This window comes from Necator americanus, chromosome I (genome assembly GCF_031761385.1).
Source record: "Necator americanus strain Aroian chromosome I, whole genome shotgun sequence".
NCBI classification, from domain to species: Eukaryota; Metazoa; Nematoda; class Chromadorea; order Rhabditida; family Ancylostomatidae; genus Necator; species Necator americanus.
In genome coordinates this window covers 19,266,287-19,290,354 of record NC_087371.1, presented here as the reverse complement: position 1 = coordinate 19,290,354, position 24,068 = coordinate 19,266,287, and the positions used below count along the sequence as shown (strand labels likewise).

Sequence of the window (24,068 nt, the reverse complement as noted above, 5' to 3'; positions counted from 1 at the left end):
TTTTTGTTCGCCTCAAGTTTGTAGCATGCCGTCTTCAAGAAGTGGAAACACGCATGCAAACGGCTGCTTAAATAGTAGCAAGTATCATCGACCCCTATGATGTATAAGGGGCGTGGTATAAAGGACCGTTCGCGGTCATGGTTATGCTAGAGGATTACGACTTGTACGGTCAAAGAGTGCGGCAGACTACGCTCTGCCCACCTTTTCATCCAATTCTATTGCTGACAATTGTTCTACTCACCTGTACTCACATAATAAAGACATTCCACTGAACCACCTCTTTTTGGTCTGTTCAAATAGGGTTATAAAATACCCTAAAGTCTCTAGTCACCCACTCACATAGTTTGGTGCATCGGCTAAAACAAGCCATTACTCTCCCGCGTCAAAGAGTAACATCTTTGAGGCCAGGAGAAAGAGACTAGTTCATTGAGCAACGTATACGGTCAAACCAAAGACAGTGAATCGCATCAGATTCATCCCAGTAATTGGGCAAAAAGTCGTTCCCTTACAAACGTAACTGAAACGCAGATCACTGTCAAGAAACAGTTGATCACACCTCTGTCAAAAACTACAGTAGGTCAAGCGAAGTTTATCGCATTTGCACGTGCATAAAGAAAGAAATGGCACTGCATTTTCACAGAACACCAATAGTTCTCAGCGCAACGACGCTAAAAACTTTAGTATCCCGTTACAGGGAGTACACTAAACAGGTTGAGTACTCAGCAATAGATGAGGAAACTTATCAGAAATGCAGATCAGAAACAGCACTTTTACAAAGTAGCATAAGGCAAATAAAAGAAGCAAGAGAAAACCTCCAAGAATTATATAACGAGGTTAGAGATGAGTATAAAAACTGCAAAAACAAGTCCGAAAGGAAGGATTTGATGATTGAAATTGAACAAATAGAGGAAGAATCGCAGTTACAATCTGCGATAGCTGAAGCAAACGACCTAACATTCATGCTAACAGCGCGCCTTGATGAAACAAAAAATATGCGCGAAAATATGGAAATCAAACTGGGATACATGTCCCTAAAGCTCCAAAGAGACAGTAATGTCAACAATGAAGAAAACGAAGAAGGGGATGGTGAAATTGATAATACAACCGAAAATTGCGTGAGAGACACCACAATGCCATCTTGCTCGCAAGACACATCAAATTCAGCATCCACATGCAATAGTGGCACAGCCAAAAGGACGCTGAGGTCAATAAAACCTCCACAAGCCACACTACCAAAATTTTACGGGAATTCTGACGACTTCCCAGAATACTGGGCCATTTTTGAAGCCCTTGTCCATAACAGTGAAGAACTGGACATTATGCAAAAGATACTCCTACTCAAAGAAAGTTTAAAGGGTCGAGCGCAAACAGCCATCAAAGGGATAAAACTCATTCCTGAAAATTACAATTGGTTGATCAAAACTTTACAGGAGAATTACTCCAATCACCAGTCTAATAGATCACAAATAGTCAAAAAAATTGGTCAGTATGAGTGTGGCAAACAATTCCGCAGACATCTGCTCTGCAACATTTGATCAAATAAGAATGCTGACCAACCAAATGATTTCTGCAGGATATCATGTAGGGAAAACCTGCGACCCAATGTGGTGTGAAACAATCTTATCTAAATTCCCTGAAGACATCATAAAATCTGTATTAGTGGCCAGTCAATCACAAGACCGGCAAACAGTTGATGACCTCATGAATCTCTTAAAAACAGAGATCACTGCAAAAGCCTACGTCGAAAGCAGACTTGGCCATAAACATATCAACAAGGCCATCCCATCAAAGACCAATCATGACAACTTAAGGACTAATCGTAACTGCTTGTTCTGTCATAAGGACAATCATGTATCAATGCAGTGCCGAACGGTCACGGATCAAAGCATTCGCCGCAAGATGCTTAAGGAGCAGAATCGCTGTTGGAAATGTTGCTCCCCTAATCATAGCAGCTTTGATTGCCAAAGATCAGACTGACTAAAGTGCGGACAAAAACACCATATGAGCCTCTGCTTTAAGACAGAGCAACTCAGCCAAAACAACAGCGAAACCCAAATTTGTTCGTGTTGGCCAAAACCAGCAAAGGCAACACAGCTGGCAAAATAGAGAATAAAACAATCGAAATATTCCACAAAGGTTCAAACCAATAAACACTCAGGTGTCTGTGGAACCCCCACAGATCAAGGAAAACTCCATTCAACACAGTCAAACTAGCAAACAACTAATATTGATGACTGCTAAACAGACATATGAAAAAGTGCTATTTTTCTTCGATTCTGGGGCACAAAAAACAGTAATCGTAGAAAATCTTCCACAACAGCTCGGTCTACCCAAGAACACGAAATCTGCGCCATGTCCGGAATTGGCGGCCATATCGAGTGTTTCGAAAGCCATAAGGTTCCGGTAAAACTAGGAACTGCTTTCGGAGAAGAAATTTGCATGACCATACAGACCAAACCAGCAAATTCAAAGCAATTAGCAAATTCAAAGCTTCGTGGTGAACATCAAAATCCACACATTCTCGTTGGACTGGACTACTACCACGATTTAGTTACGGATCCAGCAAACGGAATCCGAACACCATCTGGTTTTCATATAGCAAAAACGGTTTTTGGACCCACAATTTATGGTCGAGGAATCAGCAAAGTAAGTGAAACCGCTAACACAGTATGTCACAGCCTGACAGGAATTTCAGAAAACACGGAACTCTTACAGAAAATGTTTGAGTTGGACGGCCTCGGTATCATGCCGGAAGAAACCCAGGGAGACGAAAAAGTTCAAAGATATTTCGAGGAATACTCGAAATTGATCTCATTTGAAACAACATCATCACAGCTCCCTTTCCGCTGAAAGAAAATGTAATCCAGTTGGAAAATAACTACTCAGTAGCTATAAGAAGGTTAGAATCCTTACAAAACATCCTCTTGTGTAATCCTGAACAAAAGCAATGGTACTGCGATCTTGTGAACAAATATGTCAGTGAAGGGATCGTAGAGACCTTCGACACAGCAGACCGTTATGCGGCTGAAATATATTATATGCCACATACAGGGGTATGGAAACCAAAGAAAAAGGTTAAGGATAGTCTTTGATGCTTCGTCTAAACGAAGAGGCCACCTCAGCCTGAACGACGTCATTCGAAAAGGGGAATCCTTCGTTAACAGAATACACGACATTCTTACCTCCTCAACGCTCAAGAAGATCTTCTTAATGTGTGACATTGAATCTGCCTTCACACAAATTCGATTGATACAAGGATCTATGCAGATTCCTGTGGTTTCGGAATTTCAATCACCCACGAACAAAAGATAACGTCGTCGAATATAGATTTAGAAGGTTGCCTTTTGGCGTTACAGCTTGTCCGAGTATACTAAACATAGCGATTCTGTCCTATTTGGAATCCCAAAACTCGGAACTATCCACAGAAATTGCCAAAAATTTGTATGTGGATAATATACTTTTGCAAGCAGAATCGGTTCCTGAAGCTGTAAGAAAGTACAAGGAATCAAAGTATCTCTTCAGCAAGATAGGGATGAATCTACGCGAGTATATCTCAAATTCTGAAGAAGTAAATTCAAGAATTCCATATTCCGACAAACTCCAATTTGAATCAATGAAAATACTAGGAGTTGATTACAATACTATAACAGGCAACTTTACTGTGAGAACAAAGTTTGTTCACAATAAAAAATTAACTATGAGAGATGTCGTGAGCCAAATTAATTCCATTTACGACCCAATAGGTCTCACAGGACCGCTCATGGTTAGACTGATGTCCATGATGCGAGAAATCTTTGATTCAAAAGTGGACTGGAGAACTCCACTCGATCAAAAGATATGCGACGAATGGTACAAATTGTGTAAAGAAGTAGATCTAGCAACATTATCAATTCCTAGGTACGCCTAGGTACGTTCTATCACCCGGAGCAAGTGACCAAAAACGCCTTTGGTTGTTCGCATATGCAAGCAGGATTGCAATCGCAGCTTGTTCATACTTACAATGTGTCCCCTCTGGCACAATTCCCGGCCCTGGCCGATACCTTTGCTGCGCGGCAAGGAGCCGATCAATCGTCAACCGATCCCTCGATCAGCTGACGATCAACCAAAATTGGATTGAGTTGGCTTACCGATTAAATAGCTGCCACTGTAGCCAATCCTCTGGTCCTCTCGAGTCGCCCGCTTGTGGGCTACCACAGCGGATTTAGACCGCGCAAAAATAGATCAGAAAGATCAAAAGTGCCGCGAATAATATGGTGCAAACTTTGTATTTCACAGTGGCGTACACGCTACGGGTTTGATCTCGTGTTTCAATATGAGAAAATGTACAAAGTTAATATCAGCTCATTATCTCTTTCATACACATGTTATCAGTTATGTCCATACATGTATGCACAATGAACAAAAGCATATTATCCCGGTCAGCTCTCTCAAAGATATCATCGTCTTGGACAAAGTACTCCAATTACAACGATGTACCTTCTCGGGTGCCCGCAGTCAATTGCAACTTTTTTATTACGCACTCAAAAGCACTTTGGCGCACCATCAATAGCAGTGAAACTTACATCTAGGCTATTCGTTGAAGGCGGGTTCAAGATACGGACCATCTGAACACGTATAAATAGTAGCAAAAAGCATCAAAGAAACACAAAATCATGTCTTCTTTCGCTGATGCTATGCTCTCCGCCCTGGACGATCTGGACAGATGCGACATCGCTACACTATTGCATCATCTGCTCCCCCGCCTCGACAGTCTTGAAAAGGCCTGCCAAACGCTTCTGGAAAGGACTGCTCCGAAGTCCAGCTGCCTATTTTGCACTGTGGACGAGAATCGTGACAATCACCATTCCGGGAGATGTCCACGGTTCCCGGATCCAATCTCCAAAACAGCACAAGCGACAAAGCTGAACCTGTGCCTCCTCTGCCTAAAAGTGGCACACGAGGACACATGTGGAGTGAAGCGTGGAAGTTGTGGCCTTGGCCACAATTTTCTGCTTTGCTCCTCCAAAAGACCGCAGCCACCCACGAAGCGGCCATACAAGAAGTAAGTACTCTCGCCAACCGTCAACGCCGTCATCGTCATCAGCAAGCCACAAGCCGTCATCAACACACCTGCACCAAGGCGAATTCTCAAGACACCATCAGCAATCCACTAACCCAACGTCAGCCCGCCACCCACGCCACTCCACAAAACTCCGCAACAGTCCAGCCGTACGAAGAAAACCATTTGTTGAAGTAGAATTTGTTTCGTAAATTATTACTCTGTGCTGTTGTCGCTCGCGGCAATATCATTGACCCCGATGATGTATAAGGGGCGTGGTATAAAGGACCGTTCGCGGTCATGGTTATGCTAGGGGATTACGACTTGTACGGTCAAAGAGTGCGGCAGACTACGCTCTGCCCACTTTTTCATCCAATCCTATTGTTGACAATTGTGCTACTCACCTGTACTCACATAATAGAGACATTCCACTGAACCACCTTTTTTTGGTCTGTTCAAATAGGGTTATAAAATACCCTAAAGTCTCTAGTCACCCACTCACATAGCAAGATGTTTATGTGATCTGACGTAAAACGTTATTTTTATCATTTAGATGATGTCTTTCACGTCATTTTATGTTAAAACATCATTCTGTGATAACTATTGGGGGAAATCAGGAGGAATACCAATCGAATATTCTCCAAATGTAGAATTGACGCGTTTAGCAGGGAAACTCCGTAATCCTTCGCCTTAATTTATAATACAAAGAAGAGAAGGAAAGCGTTTTTTAAAAAAAACACAAATCTAATTTTAGAGAAAACACCACTACTATTAACTTTCGTTGATCAGTCAAGGGGAGCGAAGCTAAAACCACCGAAAGTCTGAAGGACATTCAGACTGGTGATATAATAACGAACTTAGTCCGTATGTATGTATGTATGTATGTATGTATGTATGTATGTATGTATGTATGTATGTATGTATGTATGTATGTATGTATGTATGTATGTATGTATGTATGTATGTATGTATGTATGTATGTATGTATGTATGTATGTATGTATGTATGTATGTATGTATGTATGTATGTATGTATGTATGTATGTATGTATGTATGTATGTATGTATGTATGTATGTATGTATGTATGTATGTATGTATGTATGTATGTATGTATGTATGTATGTATGTATGTATGTATGTATGTATGTATGTATGTATGTATGTATGTATGTATGTATGTATGTATGTATGTATGTATGTATGTATGTATGTATGTATGTATGTATGTATGTATGTATGTATGTATGTATGTATGTATGTATGTTTGTTTGTTTGTCTGTGTGTCACGAAATTCGAAAAACGGGGTGCGACAGGTCCACCCGGCATCAGATTGGTGCGCCGGCACTAGATACCTATAGAAGCGGGTGCGATGGGTCCCGCTACAAAATGGTGCGCAATAACTTCATGTGCATGACGCAAAAGATAGATGGTTGCAGCCGTTTTATGGCCGTGGTCGCCGGGTGCTTTGCTTTTCACCGTTACGGCTCCTCCGCGTGTCTATTTACTTCTTCGTTCATCTCAAGTTGGTAGCATGTCATTCTCAGAAAGTGGAAACCCGCATGCAAACGGCTGCTTAAGTAGTAGCAAGTTGTTTATGTGGTCTGACGTGGAACGTTATCTTTATCGGTTGGATAAAGTCTTTCACGTCATTTTGTGCTTAAACATCATTCGTTGATAACTCTTGGAGGGAAATAGGACTCATATTTTGAGTAATGCTTTTAAATTTTCTCTATAATATATTGCTAGGGAATATTTGAAAGTGAAGTTTTGATGTTCTCCAAATGTAGAACTGACCCGCTTTGAAAGAAGGTTATGAAATTTTTCGCTTTCAATTATAATAAAAAGATGAAGAGAGATTGTTAGAGATATACAATTCTAATTTCACAAAAAAGGCAGTAATATTAGTTTTTGTCGATCAGTGAAGGCGAGCGAGGCAAACACACCAGAAAGTCTGAAGTCCGGCTTTAGCCGGACATTCAGACTGGTATATAATAATGGGCTTATTCTGTCACGTGTGTGTGTGTGTTGTGTGTGTGTTTCAATCACGAAATTCGAAAAGGGGGTGCGGTCCATCGGCGTCGGATTGATGCGCCGGCGCCAGATAGCTGTAATATGGGGTATACGGGTGCCACAGCGTCGAATTCATGTGTCGTGGTGTAGAAGTATCGCGCAGTATTTTCGTGTGCATGTCGCAAAAGGTAGATGGGGCGCTGCAAAAGTTTCATAGTCGTATCCACCTTCCGTGTTGCTTTTCACCTCTACGACTCCTCCGTTCTTCAGAAAGTTGAAGCATGAATACTAGCTGTTGCTTATGTAGTAGCCAACTGTTTACATGATCTGATGTGGAATGCTATCTTTATCAGTATGATGATGTCATTCACTTCATTTTATGTGAACCATCATTCTGTGATAACGGTTGAGGGAAACAAGAGGGAAACTTATACTTTGAGTAACGATTCCAAGTCGTGTATATATTACATTGGTATCGAAAGGGTGCTTAAAGGTGAAGCTTTTACGTTCTCCAAATGTAAAACTGACGCGTTTACAAAGAAAACAATGAATCTTTAGCCTAAATTTCCTTTAAGAAAAAGAAGAAAACATTGTTAGAAAATCACAATTCTTATTTTTCTAAGAAATGTCACCATTATTAATTTATTTTCACTAATCAGTGGTGGAGAGCAAAGCGAACACCACTGAAAGTCTGAAGTCCGGGTTTAGCTGGACGTTCAGAGTGGTTGTAAATAAAGGCGAAAGATTTCACGGTCTTCTTTCTAAACGCGTAGGTTCTACATTTAGAGAATATCCAAATGTAGTATTGACGAATAAGAATTGAGAATATAGAATTCAAACTTCAGCTTCAATCGCTCCTTACCGATATATCATAGACAAAATTTAAAAGTATTACTCAAAATATGGTTTTTTTTCCTGCATTCAAACAAAAGTTGTCACAAAATGATGTTTTAACATAAAATGACGTGAACGACATCATCGCACTGATAAAGATAAGTTCCATATCAGATCATGAAAATTGTTGGCTAGTATTTAAGGAACCGTTTGCATGCCTGTTTCCACTTTCTGAGAGCGGCATGCTACCAACTTGAGGCGATCGAAGAAGGAAATGAACACACGGAGGAGTCATATAGGGTGTAAAGCAAAGCGCCCGTGGTCACGGCTTTGAACAGGCAAACACAAACCGACACACACACACCGACACACGCACACCGACACACACACACACACACACACACACACACACACACACACACACACACACACACACACACACACACACACACACACACACACACACACACACACCGGCACACGCACACACCGACACACACACGTGTCAGTTATTACGTTGCATGATAACTGGATCATCTCGCAAATAGCGCGGTATTTTAAAGGCATCACCCCACGAATCTGAGGTGGTGGAGATTTCAGGTGGAATATTCGTATACAGGATGGGAGACTACGGAGAGGGGGGTGATTCCGTCCATTTCTTCCTAATTGCCGTAAAAAACGGCCCGGAAGATACGGCTTCATTCCTTTTGGCGCACCATTTTGTACAAGAGGTTCGATTGGAGCGCGCCAGTCTTGTGCGGCGCCGCATCTTCCGGGCCGTTTTTTACGGCAATTAGGAAGAAATGGACGGAGTCACCCCCCTCTCCGTAGTCTCCCATCCCGTATACGAATACTCCACCTGAAATCTGCACCACCTCAGATTCGTGGGGTGATGCCTTTAAACCTAAGTTGTTTAAATTAAGTTTGAAAAAATCTAAAATATACTCTTCTTCATTCATTACACTTCCCATTTTTTGGCATATTTTCAATAGATCTCTTCTAAGATTCACTTATCTGTGACGAACAATACTCCTCTGGACTACAGTTTCCAGCTCGGTATATTTTGAATCAGTGTTGACACTGGCTCACGTATGCTGTCTAATTTCTGCATTCCTTCCTTTTCTGTTGCGTTGTTGCCTTTCCTTAACTCGTGAGGGAAGATACCCCGAATTTGTTCATTTTTCACTACCATTATATTAACTTTGCTGAAATAACTATGCTGGACTCTTCAAAGCTTACTCTACGACTGAGAGGAAAGTAAATTTTCTAGCAACCTTTAAAGTAAGTTTAAGCAAGGACCCCTCCTCCAAGGTTATAATTCATGAAAACCCATTCATTTATTCATCTATCCCCAACATACAGAAGATCGAACTATTTATGAGATGATACCGTTCGCTTCATTCAAGATGGCCAACATTGTGCGACCTTTAGAAAACCCCTATTCTCTGATAAACGATCAGCTTACTACAGCCATCCAAAAAAAAACAAACTTCCATTTCTCATGAAAAAGCGACCGCACCGTCCCACCTTACCCACGAGTCCGACAGAGCACCACACCCAGCCCCAAAGTTGCTGTGGCTTACTTTGCGCTATCCATGGCAGCTTGACGCGTTTCGAGTGCAAGTCACGCAGATGACTCTATCCCGGTCTTTCTTGTTGCTGGCTCTGTCTACTTCCGGGTTCTCCGTGGTTGTGTGCTTTGCGTTTATGCGCTGGCATATTTTTTTCATAGGCGATTTGTTTAAGCAGACGGATAAGAGTTGTAACGGTAACTATTTGGAAAGCACACTTGTCAGAAAGAGATGGAAGCGAGAGTGACTTTCATTTAATAGTTTTTGTTAGTGTTATGCGGTGGAGAAATACCGCATGATTCTACTTCGCCTTCAGCAGTTGATATTACTCGTATTTGTTACGTACTTTATAGCGCTGGCGACTGTGTGGACTAAGTAAGATCCACTTTCCTTTTTTTTTCTTGTTGTGACGTTGTTCGTTGGTATTTTTTTGAAGTGCAGTTGATGTCAAAGACTTGCGCTTTTACTATCCCATGATCCGAGCCGTTGTAACATGTTTTTTGTCAAAAATCTATGTCTACCCGAATCCGTATGTTATCTTTTACAGTTCTTGAACTAGTGGGGTATATCTCACTTTGATGTCGGTTATTGCTTGATTGTTGTGGTTTTTCACCGTCAACCGCAAAAATGTCTTGACTTTGCCCGTTTCTCAGCTCAACTTTGCTCTGAATTTTATCCCGCAAGAAGCATTTGCTTGCATAAACTTTGTGCACGTATTCATGCCCTATCGTTGTTTCCTTTTCTTCACCTCTAAAATTTCCACGCTCAATGTTACGAGGTTGATTTGCAGTTACCTACGCTAATCATCTTTCGAAATACTTTAACACTGCTTTTACCATAGGAGTGGAAATAAGTTCTGTTTCTACGAGAGCGTATTTCTTCCATTCCTACAAAACATACTAATTAACTCGCTTGTGTATTTAGCTGCATTTCATCCTTTGTCTCCTGTTCCATATCCAAAAAAATTGCAATTATGACGTGATTCTCAGGGATTTTGAGCTAAATCGGATAATGACTGCATGTTGTTTGCTTCATTAGCTAACGTCATAGTTCTGTTTCTTTGATTTTAGCTGTGATTCGAGTCTCTGTCATAAGAATCAGATCATCAACCCGTTTCATTCTTGCTAGACTGTGTCGGGAACGATCTATAAAGATTCTCCATGCATATCTATTCCACATATATTATCACTAACTCCATCTTCTTCAGGGTTTCGCGTGTTTTCAAGATTACTCGAAAAGCAGAATCCGAACTGGATAACGATACCCTCCTTCGTTTAGCAACCAACACCAAGAACAGCCGTAACATCTTTAGAGCTCTTGCATCTTCTGCACAAAGCATGCTTTCCGGCAGAACGAGTGAGTTCATTCTATTAGGTTGGAAAATAAGTTCCCTCTGTTTTTTTAATTTTAATATTCCGCATGTCATTAAATATTTGTGGCATAATGTTTTATGCCATTCGAAAGAGGATGTTTTGTTCTATCGGAATCTAAGTTTTACTTTTTGCTCAAGCTAATTTATATTAGTTTTCGGATAATTAAAATGGAATGTCAATTTGAGAAAAATGAGCATTTTCGACACCTCATTCTTTTTGATTTTAATCAAGGTTCTAATGCCACAAAAGCTGATCGCGACATTTGTGCTGTGTATGTAGATGGTACCACAGCTGAGAGAACCGCTCGTGATTGCTATGCCAAGTTCAAAAATGGAATATCTGACCTCAAAGACGCACCTCGTTCTGGCGTCCAGTTGAGTTGGGTGAAGAACGACTAAACCAACTTCTGCACGAAAATTCGCGTCAAACGACAAGGGGGTTGGCAGAGAAAATGCAATGCTCTCACACTGCTGCAGAGGAACATCTTCACTCTTTGGGAGAGGTTCAAAAGTATGGAGCATGTGTCCCGCATGCTTTAAGTGTCGACAACAAAAATCAACGAGCCACAATCTCCGCTGGTTTGCTTCCTAACCCTGCAACTCCTGGACACAAACAACGATTTCTTTGTCGAATCATTACTGGCGAGCAGCTTTTGTGGCGTTAGAACTTTGATTGAAAGCATAAAGATGGAGGTGTCGAAAATCCTCATTTTCCTCAACTTGATATTTCATATTTAATGACATGCGGAATACAGAAATAAGAAAAAAAAAACGGCGGAACTTAATAACCTAATAATATTCCTAATATTATTAATTTAAAGCTTTGTGTTGGGTTTCTAATAGTCCTCATGTAATAAATAATATTAATAATTGTGATTTTTGATGTTAAGGCTATGACTACCACCTTTCTTTGGATGATGACGTCAACGATATGAGAGAATTAGGTAATGCTATTTGTTTACTTTACATTTCTCCTCGTTTTCTCTTCCCAACGGAATGAAACCAGTTGCATTTCAAAAGTAAGCGGCTGCAGCTTGCGTTTCTCTTCTGGCGCTCTATGTCCCCACTTCGAAGTAAATATGTGCTTTTGTTAGATTTTTATTTACTTTATGGAATCGTCACGTAATTTAACATGCAAACTTTAGACAAAACTCTCTGAAGGAGTTTCTTTTCAATACACTCATTTAAAATTCCAAAAAAAAGCTACGTAATTTCCTAGATGCGGACTGTTGCGTGTTTTCTATAACAAAAAGTTGTAAATGAAAAACTTTGTTTATTATAGCACTTTAGCTCTGTAGAGAGTTTAGAAGCACTCTAAGAAGTTGCTCACTGTTAAGGAACTGTAATGGGGCGCCGATTTCATTTGAGTGGTTTAGCAGACTGGATAGAAGCTCCTCGCGACGCAGCCAATCTGCCTCACATCATTCAGGCTACTCGTTCACAAGATCCATGTGAAAAGTTGGTGTAGTTCTCTTGATTTCTCTATTCATTTTCGTTTTTCCTTTTACTTCACTGGCAAATTTGCGTTTTAGGGAGTATGCATTCGGCGAAATGTTGAAAGTAGTGGAGCGGTTGGACCCTCTCTCACATATAGCTCTTGTCGACTCTGCATTAACTTGTGTTGTTGAGTGGATAAGAGGTGAGTGTGTCTGAAAGTTTTACTTTTGATCCACCAACCTTGTTTTAATACGAAGTAACCATGCGCGTCTAAGAAGAAATACAAGAGATAGCTAGGAAAGAAAGCATAGCCTATTTCAATTCATTGAGTTCCTTTACGACATGATATATATAATCTAATTATAGTTACATTTTTTTTTTGAGAGGTTTTGCTGTCCAGCCTTTCAACGTATAAGATTAGACTACTGAGGGCAGTTACTGTATATTACACATAGTGTACTGCATTGCATCATAATCGAAACGATTTGCAACTTTCAGTTGTTTTGAAGATATACCACGTGGAGAAAGGTGAATTGCTGAAACGTTAATCTATTTGCAAAATATAGCATAAAATGTTGTGAAATAAAAGCAGCATGTAAAAAACATCTGAAAACTATTTGCGGAGCTTTATCTGGAAACGTCAAACGATTCATTATTGTTTGGTATTTGATCTTGCGCGTGAGTTGGTCTTCTGCACCTGTGACAATAATGAGTTATTTTTGCTTTGTAAATGTATTAGCTATGCCACGACAAATTTCTTTTTTCATTTCCCGTTACGAAAAGTAGTACTTTCCAAAATTTCCCATCTTCCAGCATAATTTTCTATATCTATATATCTTGCTAACCACAAATCGTCGACTTTTTTTAAATGGACCAGCTCCAAGCTGTTTGTTTCGAATCAGTTCATTTGAGATTGTGTTGCTGGTGAACTTTCTCAACTTTTTCTTTCCTTTCTTTTTGTAGCATTTTCCTATAAAATTCTTTTTTTTTTTAAATGTTTGTAACAGCTGATGACTCAAGTATTGCACCAAAATTTGCCTGACGTAAGCTTTGAAACATACAGTTAGAGTTTTCTGGTTCTCCATGAATAACATTTGAAAAAAAAGAAAAAAAAACATGAATTTCTTCTTGTTGTGGTGCTCGTACGTGAACCTTACAGACCTTATCGGTGGGACTGCTTTCCATTAATAAGAAATACGGGATTTGACACAGTAACAAACTTGAAATTCTATAATATAAAATGTTTCATGTAATTCGATTAGCTGAAGAAATTTGTTTTTCTTGGTTGACGGAAGGAAGCCTCATGTTTTATTCACACAAAAAGTTGTTGAATTAGTGCCTTGCACCTTCTACACTTCTTTTAATGTCAGTAATTCAGGAGCTGTTTCGATGTCGATTGCGAATGTCTCGCAGTGATTTTTTTTTTAAATTTAGACTCTGACATATTTCAGCAATCAATCTAGTGACAGTGCAGAGTATGTGTGTATTTTATGTGTGTTCTCTAAAATAGTGAACGGGAAACAAAGGCCTATGAGATAGTAAACTTCAAGTAATCCTTTCTCTTACTATACATCTTTCTCTTGGTCGTTCTTAATTGAATCCTCCCTTTCGTGGTGTGGTCAAAGTGTTAATTAGTTGTACAAAAGAGTCTCACCAATTTTTTTTTTAATTTTGGAAGTGAGTATTGCATCTTGTAAATACAAAATAACGCCTTTCAACGGTTGATAAAGAGCAGTGTATTTGGCCTTTGAAAATGATGCCAGCAAAATTGTATTCTTAACCGAAGTTGATCACATATCTAGTTGTTCACTAATAGTCTAGATCATGCTTTTAGAGTGAGCATCGAGGCCAACTATGCGTATCTGATAGATGCTAGCTACCATTACAACGAGTAAATTAGCCATTATTTGTGAACCAAAACTAACATTTTCATTCAACTCATTAAAGGCATCATATCATATACAGTTCAGATTGTAGATTACGGAAGCTAACGTTGCTCCACTCATCTTTCCCCAATTATCGTTTTAAAAAAGCGGCGTGGAAGACGGCGTTCTTTTGCGCGAAATCAGTTGCTAAGCACCACCTTTGTGCACGCTCGAACGGTCGAAGATTAATGAAACCTCCTCACCAACCTCAAAGTTCAAGTAAAACCAATGAATAGGCTTCGGAGCGGACCGGCTCGCGTACAAGAGTTTGCATTTTAACGTACCTCACAGGGACTAAAGCGATCATTTTTTCAAGGCGAGAAATGAACTAGGCCAAAGTTTCTGTAATCTACTATCCGACCTCTGCGTTTTTGCTGAGATGGCCGTACGACTTCAATCTCGTGATACGCTTTGGGCAGCTGTACCACATACCTATCGCGTTACTTACAGTTCAACATTCTATGTATTCTATTCGATGTAGCGACATTGACTGGTTTATGGCCCAGAATGTGGCAAAAAAAAACCTACATAAATTCTTCGTTGTGAAAGATTCAGAATCTATAGGGTTTCTAAAAGTGAGGCCTTCTACAACGAACATATCAACAAAAATTCAGGGTGATTGGTGCTCCTACGAAACATACAAATATTAGGTGGTAATTGCGTCTGAATGTAAATACCGAGGGTATGGGTAACTTCTAACTAATAAAGCATTCGAAACATTAGGTTGTGAACTTTTGAGAAGGATTTTTTTCCACATTTTTATTCTTTAATTTATTTCTTTTAAGCAGAATATATATATATATATATATATATATATATATATATATATATACGTATATATATATATATATATATATATATATATATATATATATATATATATATATATATATATATATATATATATATATATATATGAACCGTTCTTGTCGAGTATGTATTGCAATTGTTTTGGTAATATTTTTATACCATGTGCATAAAAGTCTGGTCGTTTACTCATAGAAAAACTTTTCCAGTTCCGTTTTGAGATGGTCCAAGTTGACGAAATGTTTTTCTTTCATATGATTCTGTAGTGACGGGAACAAATGGTAGTTTGTAGGAGCCGTGTCCGGGAAGTAGACTGAATGAGGGAGGTATAGTGGGGTCAAAACAACATGAAGCACGTGCGCAACTGCGCTTCTTAACGCAGCTTCTCTCGAGGTGCTTCGACAGAGCGTAGCTAGGAGCGTGGTGAAACCCATCGCTGCAGTTTGCGGCGATCCACCTCGGTTCCAACTGCTGCCTCCAGCGCGCCGTTTCGAGCGCGTGCGCAAGTGTACCGCAACTACACTCGTTATTCATGTCGTTTTGACCACACTGTAACAAAGTCCAAGAAAGTTTTTGACTTGCGCCTCTGGCGACTTGAGGCTTGGCGTTGTCGTAGAAATATACTTTGTCTTACTTGCCATACGAACCAATTGTTAACAATATAATTCGGTAATAACTGTAGCATCTTCAGATAGTAGCTCCCAATGGATAATTTCAGAACATCCCCACCATACACTAAGCATTACCTTCTTGGGGTGCAATTCAGACTACGGTGTTGGTCTTCCCTGTTCACCAGGACCGGCCCATTGGCGTCTCCGGTTATAACTCGGGTGCATAGTCCACTTCTCATCTCCAGTAACCAATTTCTTCAGCCAGTCAAAGTTCCATTTGCAACTTAGCAAATTCGTACACGCAGTGATTCTCGCTCAAGTTGACGAGATGACAATTCGTGGGATATCCATAGGCCATACTTTTGTGTCTTCCCCATTTCATGAAGATGTTTTGCAATTATGGTATGTGAATACTGGAACTCAGTTGCAAGATCACGAGTGGTGCGAGAAGGATCGGCTTCAGTAGCGGCTTTCAGTCTATCCAAATAAATCTTAAATGTCCTTGGGGGGAGGGTTCGTTGTCAAGCTTATAGTTGCCTTCTTTGAACTTCTTGAACCAACATGCCGCAGTGGAATAAGCAATGACATCTTTACCCATTATTATGCAGATATTATGATGGGTCACGGCAGCGGAACGTCCTTGTCGAAACTCATAAAGTCCAAGCAGTCGGAGGTCACGTGGTTTAAGTTCCGTGATTAGTGGGAATACCAATAAAACCGAATAAGCGACAAATAATTTAGAAGCCTTCTAGCTGCCCTATTTTTATGTTTTTAAAGAATAAATCTAGAAGCTTCTGAAAAATTTTAGCAAAATCTTGAAAAAAATTCTTTTCGAAAGCTTAAAATCGGAATAATAGCAGCGGAACAAGGAACGCAGAGAGGTTCTTTGGTGATTTGTTCGTTCTGCTTATAGTTGTGACGAGAGATCAGTATTGCTCCTAACTTATCTATGTTGGTGACCTTATAACATTTCTCTGTGATGTTTGGTGGGGCTAGGAAAATGACTCAAAAATAGAAGAGAGAAGAAGAGTCAGTTGGCGATTTCTTACAATGAAGTATTCTAAAGAATTGTTATTATTAGCTTCTAATTTTCCTGTATCAATGCTCCACTGTTTTTTGCAGTGTTTGCTTTGTTTTTTTTTTAAATCTTTGCAGATAATCATATTTAGTTTTTTTTTTTTGAAATACAAAACTTCGAGAAGTGTTACCGTATTTTTGCTTGCTTAACACTCGTTATTTTGTTGCGTCTGGAGGAGTGAATTAATATACAGGAGTAGCTCATAATTTACAAATATTGTATTGTTTTAGAAAGTTTACTAATAATTACACTTAGACTCCGGGTTGGATCCGGTTATTGTTGATTTCAAGACGCGTTCCCAGAATAGCTATCGTAGTGTAACCAGGTAGCGCTATGCTGGATCCTAACCTTTTTTATCAATAAATTTCGAAGATTTTGTAGTTAGAAATCACAATTGCGTTTGTATTTAGAGCGTCCGGTGATAGAACGACATGTATCGATGGTGCTGGATCCTCTACCACTTCTCATAGACTACGCAAGTAGACATGAAACTTTGCGCAGACATGTTGGCCCAATGATTGCATATCTCGTAAGAGAGCTCGGCTATCCGGCTGTGGTAAGTCTTTTTGTTGTACTTCTATTTGAGTTCTGCTCTTATTTTGACATTAGTTCTGTTCTTTAGTTTTGGCTTGCAAACACTTTTTGACTTTTCAATCCTTCCGAGCTATTTTGGAAAAACATTCTTTTCTTCATAACACCATATCTTTATTTTACTTCTGGGTATATTCTCGCTGTGAAATTGAAGGATTCTACATCTGAACCCTTTTCTTTGGGTCGCTGCTGCTGTAGAATTGGGGGCAGCGAAGTAGTTTTTGGACTCATTACTCAATACTGTTCAGCGCGTTTTTTACAGGCTTCTTATAGGGATCTTTGTTCGTCTACTAGTTATCCATTGCCGTAAGCAGTCACAACTATAATAAAAACGTTTTGCGGGAGCTTCTTATCTACTGTGTCCACGCATTTTTTTTTTACTAAATCGTTCTGTTTGCCGAGCTCTGGTTTTGTCGATACAGGTCTGCCAGATCGGGCTGGCTACTGCGATATATCTTTATTAAGTAGAATTCAGAATTGCTTCTATATCGGGCCGATGATGTTCAACTAAAAAATAACTAAACTGCGATCTTACTTGAGCTTTGAGGAAACTCAAAGCATTGACATGATCAAGAACTGAGGCCATTTCATTGGAATATTTCCTCATTGCTACACATGTGCCTTGTTTCGTTTGTGCTTTTCTTTTGGGAGAACGTTTTAGTTCTCCTATTTAGAATTGGGGCAATTACTTCGAGGAATGAAACAGTCGAGTTTTTTTGTATGTGTTTCTAGTCGGATTTTGAGTTAGACGCAAAAAAGAGGTAAAACTTGCTCTCATCCCTGTTTTCTCTGGATCGTATTATTAGCAAATTTTTTTAGTGCATTTTTTTTCGTACGAGTGTAGAATCGCTACGACCTACTTTTATAGTTTTTTTTTCGTGCAAAACCAGCTTTTTATGCGCAGGCCAACCTGCCTTCATGTTTACCAGTGAACCAATGAGGATAATGTGTTTCACATGGAGTCTGATTGATTCTGGTCCTTACAGAAAAAAATTCAAAAATTATATATATATATATATATATATATATATATATATATATATATATATATATATATGTATATAAATATATATATATATATATATATATATATATATATATATATATAATTTTCTTACCAACCAGAATTGTGATACCAAATAGTGGGATTCTAGTTTCATCTCATGGTTTAATCATTCTACATCCTGTACTATTCAAAACCGGAACATGGGTGAACAGTAAGTGGAGTTTTTTGAAAATGGTATTTAACTAGATTGACGGATGTAAAACATTCATCGCTTTTTGCAAAACACAGAAGAGAAGTAGAGATACAGCTGTCGCAAAATATTTGCCCCATTGCATGCACTTTTTTGAGAGCAATCGCTGTGGCGAGGGGAAAAACTGCACTAAAAATTCCTTTCAGATCGATTGGCGTAGTATTCCCATCGCACAGTTTTTTTTATTCCCTGAATTTCTCATCTTCTTATTTATTCGATATCCATTTGTTATACTTTATTAACTATATGACTTTAAAAAATGTCTGTGTGGAGAGCAAAATTTGCTTGGTAAAAATAATTGTGGAGGTTCAGGTTCTATTTTTTGAATGTTACACAAAAAGAGCAGAGCACTACCCTAAGCATACGCGAAAGGTTTTACCAAATTTGCTACATACGGTAGTGCTCGGTGCGATCAACATCTTCGTCTTTGAAAGTATTCTGATATCATTCTTGTCATCGTATATAGAGTGCAAGAAAGTTATTGACAGATCGATATTGCATTGTTGCATGAGACATTGAGTGCAAACAAAACCTTACTTTACAAAACGTACTTTTTCAAACACTTTCATACATTGATTTTGAGTATCATTCAAAGTGGCCGATCTTAACGCGAACGCAGTTTCAATCGCTTCGTGAATGCTGTGCATGTGGCACACAGGTGGTCGCTGTCTGTTTCTTTCAATGTCTTCTTGAAAAGACTTTAAGCGGTTCAGGAATGAGATGACTATTTGGACAAATTTTGTTTTTGATCACCGGGCAAATATGAAAGTTCAAACGGGCTAGGGACTAGTGTCTGTTAATGCCAAGCTTAGTGTCTGATGAAGTCAGATTGTTCAGTTGCTTTTGTAACTCATAAAATGCAGCTGGAGGATGTGTTCAAAATTTATTTCCCGCTATTATGAAAGGCATTCATTTCATCTGGTGCATTTAACCTTACGTAGGAGTAGAATTCTCAAGGAGAAGGGAGAAATTGTGAAAGCACAAATTTCCAAATTCGATGCCCTAGCAGAAATCCACTCGAAAACTCCGCTCCATTCGGTTCCTTATGGTCTGTAGTAAGCACAAAAACTTGTTTTCCTAGCTGCCCCGGTTCGGAACAGTTGAAGTTCGCTCTCAGGATGTTTTGGAAAGGAAGGGCTGCATAGGTGGGATGTGTTCATCGAGTGGATGAAAGACCTGAATCATCTGAAATCTGTCAGCTTAATTGATACCTATAATACGTACACGAAATAACTTGAACAAAGCAAAAGTTGTTCTGTATAGTTTGGCGTATAGTACAGTAGCGGGCGTATCGCAGTCGGTTAGACGTCCCGCTGTCTGCAGGATCGATAGGAGGTTCGAATCCGCCGTAGTGCTTACCAAGCCTTTCATTCCTCCGGGATCGATAAATTGATACCAGCCCTGTCTGGGCGGATAAAAACACTGACTTGACACGTCGGCTAGCCACTGCAGGTTTTTTCTCGCTACCATTTGGTCTCAAAATTGTTATGAAGTATCCAATTACCTCATGAACTCATTTGGACTTATTCACCATCTCCTCTTCAACTCATCACTACGAAGTTAGCGTGATTTAGCTTCGTAGGAATGAAACAGCCAGTTCAGTTCTCTCTTTTCATGTACCTTTCTGGTGTGGATTCTCTTTCCGCCTTTATTTTCCTTTCTGTCACTCAGTGCTTTATGTTTGGACTCATTTTTTGAGGCGGACAAAACAAAATCCTACTACGAGTGTCATGAATATAGATACCTTAATCTAGCTCCTGAAAATTTGCAATTGCTGCTATGAAGTACTTTTTGCGAAATCGTGGAAACTGCAGATGGATCTCTATTTTGAATTTTCGAATAATATTCTTTCATCTCAGGTTTCTGCAGTAGGTTGTTCAAGAAGTTTATTAAATGAAAAAAACTGTTTTGATCGAAAACATTTTTTTTCTCATTTTCTCCAGATACTTTATTTTCATCCGAACCCGAAAAAGTATACATATAATATTTCTAGGTGTTCTACAATTATATATTGCACATAGATCATGACTAAGACTTGCTTGGATCTCAATGAACTAGGCGGCTTCTGCGAGTTTTTTATTCGGAGAATTCTGAAAATCGAGTTTTTTCTTCCGTATATTTCATGCGACCAACGTCATCTGTGAGAAACGTCACTTTATACTACTCATTGTGGACTAGATAAAAATTTCGGAAAATGCTTGAGAATAGAAGTTTTGTTCAAAGCAGCTACCTTATCCTCAGACGGTTGTATTATTTGAAACGAAAACGGTATCGGAAATGGAAACGGTTGTCATGCTCGTAATTACCGTATGTAAGAACCACCGTAATCAGAATTTTATCGACGCTGTGAAAAAGTAAATTAGTAGATATAAAGTGGACACAAAAATCAAGTTAATCTGTAAAGTCGTTGTTTTCCTGAAGAATGTCCATCATATTCGTAATCAGTACATATGAGAATTTCTCCTGTCCGCTCAACTTCATATTATGTTTGGGGAGAAAAAGCAGAAAGAGTTGTATTTTGGTACTTTTCTCTTGCATTGTTTTCTTAATAGGGATATTCATTAAAAATAATCTTTTCATTCATGTCCAAATCAAGAATCTTTTTGTCTCTCGTCGGTCTAAATGTTTAAAAACAATTATACAATGAATTGATTTCCTTCTGACAACAGTTAGTCTCGCAGAAAAGTTCAATAAAATGCTTAACCAAAGACTATTCTTTCAAGGAGGTTGATTGCGTTTGCGTTTGGTGTGCACGTTGTTTTGAATATCGACCATTCACACGCGCAACTGTAAAACAAAGTGTGTGCAATTCATAACGGCTTCTGCCTCTCTGTATTATTGCCTTGTAAGCAGGCGGAGAAGATCTTTCAATTTTTTTTTCTTGGCTGTTGTCTTATTTTTACTAGTCGATGTAATTGCAATAACCTATACTTGCTAAAACGCCGTTATGGGTAGAATTTTCAAAGCAAGGATTTCGATTAGCTGATTTTTCGATTTTGTGATGGTACTCCGTAAAAACGTATTTTTTGTTAGATTTGCTGCTTTCCAGGGCTTCTCATAAGAAACAATTTTTTTTATAAAGTGCTCTATTTTTTTCCTCTTTGTGTACGTTGCAGGCTAAGATATTAGCAGACTTCTAACAGTTGAAATATTAAGACAAGAGTCCATACATTTGTGTTGCGTGCTTAAACCCGCTCCTAATAAATTTTCAGATGGAATAGCATGCTAGCTTTTTCTTTTCTTACCTCTAGATTATTTAACTTCTAAGCACTTAAAACCATATAGTGTACAGCCAACAGTACAACTATACAGCCAGTATGTGTGCTATTTGAGATTTCTTCTGCTAGTGGAAGCTGAACCATCTTAGTTCAAGTGAACAACTTTTGGGAATTATGATCTACTCATCTAAATCCGCTTGTTGTCCATTTCCTATCAGTGATTCCATTTCGCTGTGTCTGTTTTTTGTTTCTGCCGTCGCAAATCTCTTTCGACTGATCGATTTTGCGAGCAACGATCAGCGAAGAATCGAATTTCTGCGGAAGAATTGCGCAATGCTAATCGGCTGCGGCGTGATTATGAACAAGCGAGGCAGGTGAACGGCTCATGCGTCATTGAACTAGTTTTTCGCAGTTGCAACTTGGAAGCAGTGTTCGACGAACGCCTAGTAAACCGATAACATGTTGACGCAAAGACGCTGTTTTCGTTGCATGTCCTTTACAAGGTGGGATTCGATTTTTCCCTGCCGTCAGCAATGACATGACATTCTCATGTGTGTCTGTTAACAATGCTGGGTGCCTGGGTGAGCTGTGTCGTCTCTCAGCTCAAACAAAACGACGGCAAGCTGTCTCACAATGAGTCATTTAGCGTTGGGATGCATCCTCTGCAGTGACGCTTGCCCTTCGAAAAAAACCCGATCCTCACAACGCCGAAACCTTGAAACAGCATAGAAAACTGAAACGAGAATTTCAGTGCTGGCGATGTTGATCGGCTGAGAGTGGCAACGCACATTCAAGAAGAATGTAAAATATCAATGTAAAATAGAATAATAAAAATAGAATCAGAATAATAAAAATAACAATGCGTATTTAAGTGCATAACAGCGGAAACTTCCATTATGCGCTTTAGCAGTAGAGACTGGTAGTACATTGCACGTATTTAGAGTTTATAGAAAACACATGCATAAAAACCTCTTCTGAGAAGATTCCTAACCATTGCGATGGCGATCTTCGGCAAGGCTCAATCGTATCCAGACTTTAAGAATGGAGAACAGGAAATGCCATTATCCCCTTAGGTAGGGAGGCGTCTTTACCGTCCTAAACTTTACACATATTTCCTAAAACCTGGTTCATGGAAACAAACCGGTGTCCCTAGTTTTTTGTAATTCCAAAAAGAGTACAAAAAAATCGTTGAAGCTTTGTTACGAGAGGTCGTTAGTGGAGATACTCACGAATATAGCATTTGTCTTGAACCGCACTGCTACTCCTCTTCTGAGAAGATTATGGGAGACTTCCCGTTGCATAAAAAATGGTGTTATGGTGTCTAGCGGGTATCCGTGCTCAGAATCTCAGCGCCACTAGGCGATTGTTTGAGGGAAGAAACTCATAAAGCTTTTGAAGTTGTATGTATGGAGTAATTCTCTCGTACGTTTGATTTATAAATTCAAGCCAGATTCATCACAAAAATGCAAAAAAAAAAATGTTCGTGCGAATACCTGTTAATCTAAGGCGAAATCAATTGCATCTACTCCTGTAGTTTTTCTTTTCACAACCAAAGCTATTGCTTCCTGCGGTAGAGTATTTCAGTGCTGTTAAAACCATTCATCATTGTTGTAGAAATCTATCAGATGTGAAGTTTTACGAAGACAGGCCATAAAGAAATCCAGCGTGACTGACTGCTCCGCCCCCACCCCCCCCTAATATGTGTGTTGCTTACTGCTGCATAATCACGCTCATTTCCTTTTGCCACGAGTGTCAATGGTAGATAAAAACGATATTTTAATGTTTTCTGCACACAGAAAATACGCAACATAAATGCTTAGCAGATACGCCCTTTCCTCACCAGATTCGATGTACACAGAAGGCAACTTTTACGGCATCTGCTTCCCTAAGGGATCGCTTGCAGAGCGAAAATGTTCACACACACGAGCCTGGGATTAGCATAGCCCCTTTCACAGGAGACCAAGCTGATACTTCCATATAAATGTATATTATATATAATATATATACTTAGAGTCTATTATCCGCAATTCGCCCCATCATGATGTGCGGATCGGAGACTTGGGCGGCACCATCTACGGTGATGGAGTGGCTTGATTGCACAGATCAAAAGCTGCTTAAACGGCTACTTGACTACTTTTGGCCTAGGGTATGCCACAATGAAGATCTTTACTTCAACGAACTACCTGGTCGACCCTCATCACCAACGAAATCAAGTTGCGAGTCTACTTATCCGCAATTCGCCCCATCATGATGTACGGATCAGATACTAGGGCAGCACCATATGCGATGAAGGAGGGTCTTGATTGCGCTTACAGGAA

The 24,068-nt window shown here is 39.4% G+C and overlaps 5 protein-coding genes across 8 annotated transcripts in view; all 5 read left to right on the top strand.

The window, feature by feature from the left end:
• Positions 1–620: 620 nt before the first annotated feature.
• RB195_006184 (uncharacterized protein) lies at positions 621–1,535 on the top strand (the record flags this gene model as incomplete). Of its 2 annotated transcripts, none has more annotated exons than XM_064179117.1 (1): positions 621–1,535. In XM_064179117.1, one exon carries the CDS (start codon positions 621–623, stop codon positions 1,533–1,535), a length of 915 nt encoding a protein of 304 aa, XP_064036103.1. The 2 variants fall into 2 exon arrangements, with proteins under 2 accessions (XP_064036103.1, XP_064036104.1); XM_064179118.1 differs by having other exon boundaries at positions 885–1,535.
• An 817-nt stretch (positions 1,536–2,352) lies between these two features.
• RB195_006183 (uncharacterized protein) lies at positions 2,353–2,850 on the top strand (the record flags this gene model as incomplete). The annotated part of the gene is made up of 1 exon (XM_064179116.1): positions 2,353–2,850. One exon carries the CDS (start codon positions 2,353–2,355, stop codon positions 2,848–2,850), a length of 498 nt encoding a protein of 165 aa, XP_064036102.1.
• A 1,802-nt stretch (positions 2,851–4,652) lies between these two features.
• On the top strand, positions 4,653–5,045 carry RB195_006182 (uncharacterized protein; the record flags this gene model as incomplete). Its single annotated transcript, XM_064179114.1, has 1 exon — positions 4,653–5,045. The coding sequence occupies one exon, from the start codon at positions 4,653–4,655 to the stop codon at positions 5,043–5,045; it is 393 nt and encodes a 130-aa protein (XP_064036101.1).
• RB195_006181 (uncharacterized protein) lies at positions 4,853–5,236 on the top strand (the record flags this gene model as incomplete). Its single annotated transcript, XM_064179113.1, has 1 exon — positions 4,853–5,236. The coding sequence occupies one exon, from the start codon at positions 4,853–4,855 to the stop codon at positions 5,234–5,236; it is 384 nt and encodes a 127-aa protein (XP_064036100.1).
• Positions 5,237–9,750: 4,514 nt separating this feature from the next.
• Positions 9,751–24,068, top strand: part of RB195_006180 (uncharacterized protein) — a gene marked incomplete at both ends in the record, with an annotated part of 41,479 nt that continues 27,161 nt past the window's right edge. For 2 of the 3 annotated variants that reach the window (XM_064179112.1, XM_064179110.1), the window contains 6 exons: positions 9,751–9,830; positions 10,663–10,811; positions 11,718–11,771; positions 12,165–12,285; positions 12,360–12,466; positions 17,096–17,241. In XM_064179112.1, the coding sequence (XP_064036098.1) occupies positions 9,751–9,830; positions 10,663–10,811; positions 11,718–11,771; positions 12,165–12,285; positions 12,360–12,466; positions 17,096–17,241 (657 nt within the window). The remainder of the gene's footprint in view (positions 9,831–10,662; positions 10,812–11,717; positions 11,772–12,164; positions 12,286–12,359; positions 12,467–17,095; positions 17,242–24,068) is intronic. The other variant, XM_064179111.1, reaches the window with a different exon arrangement.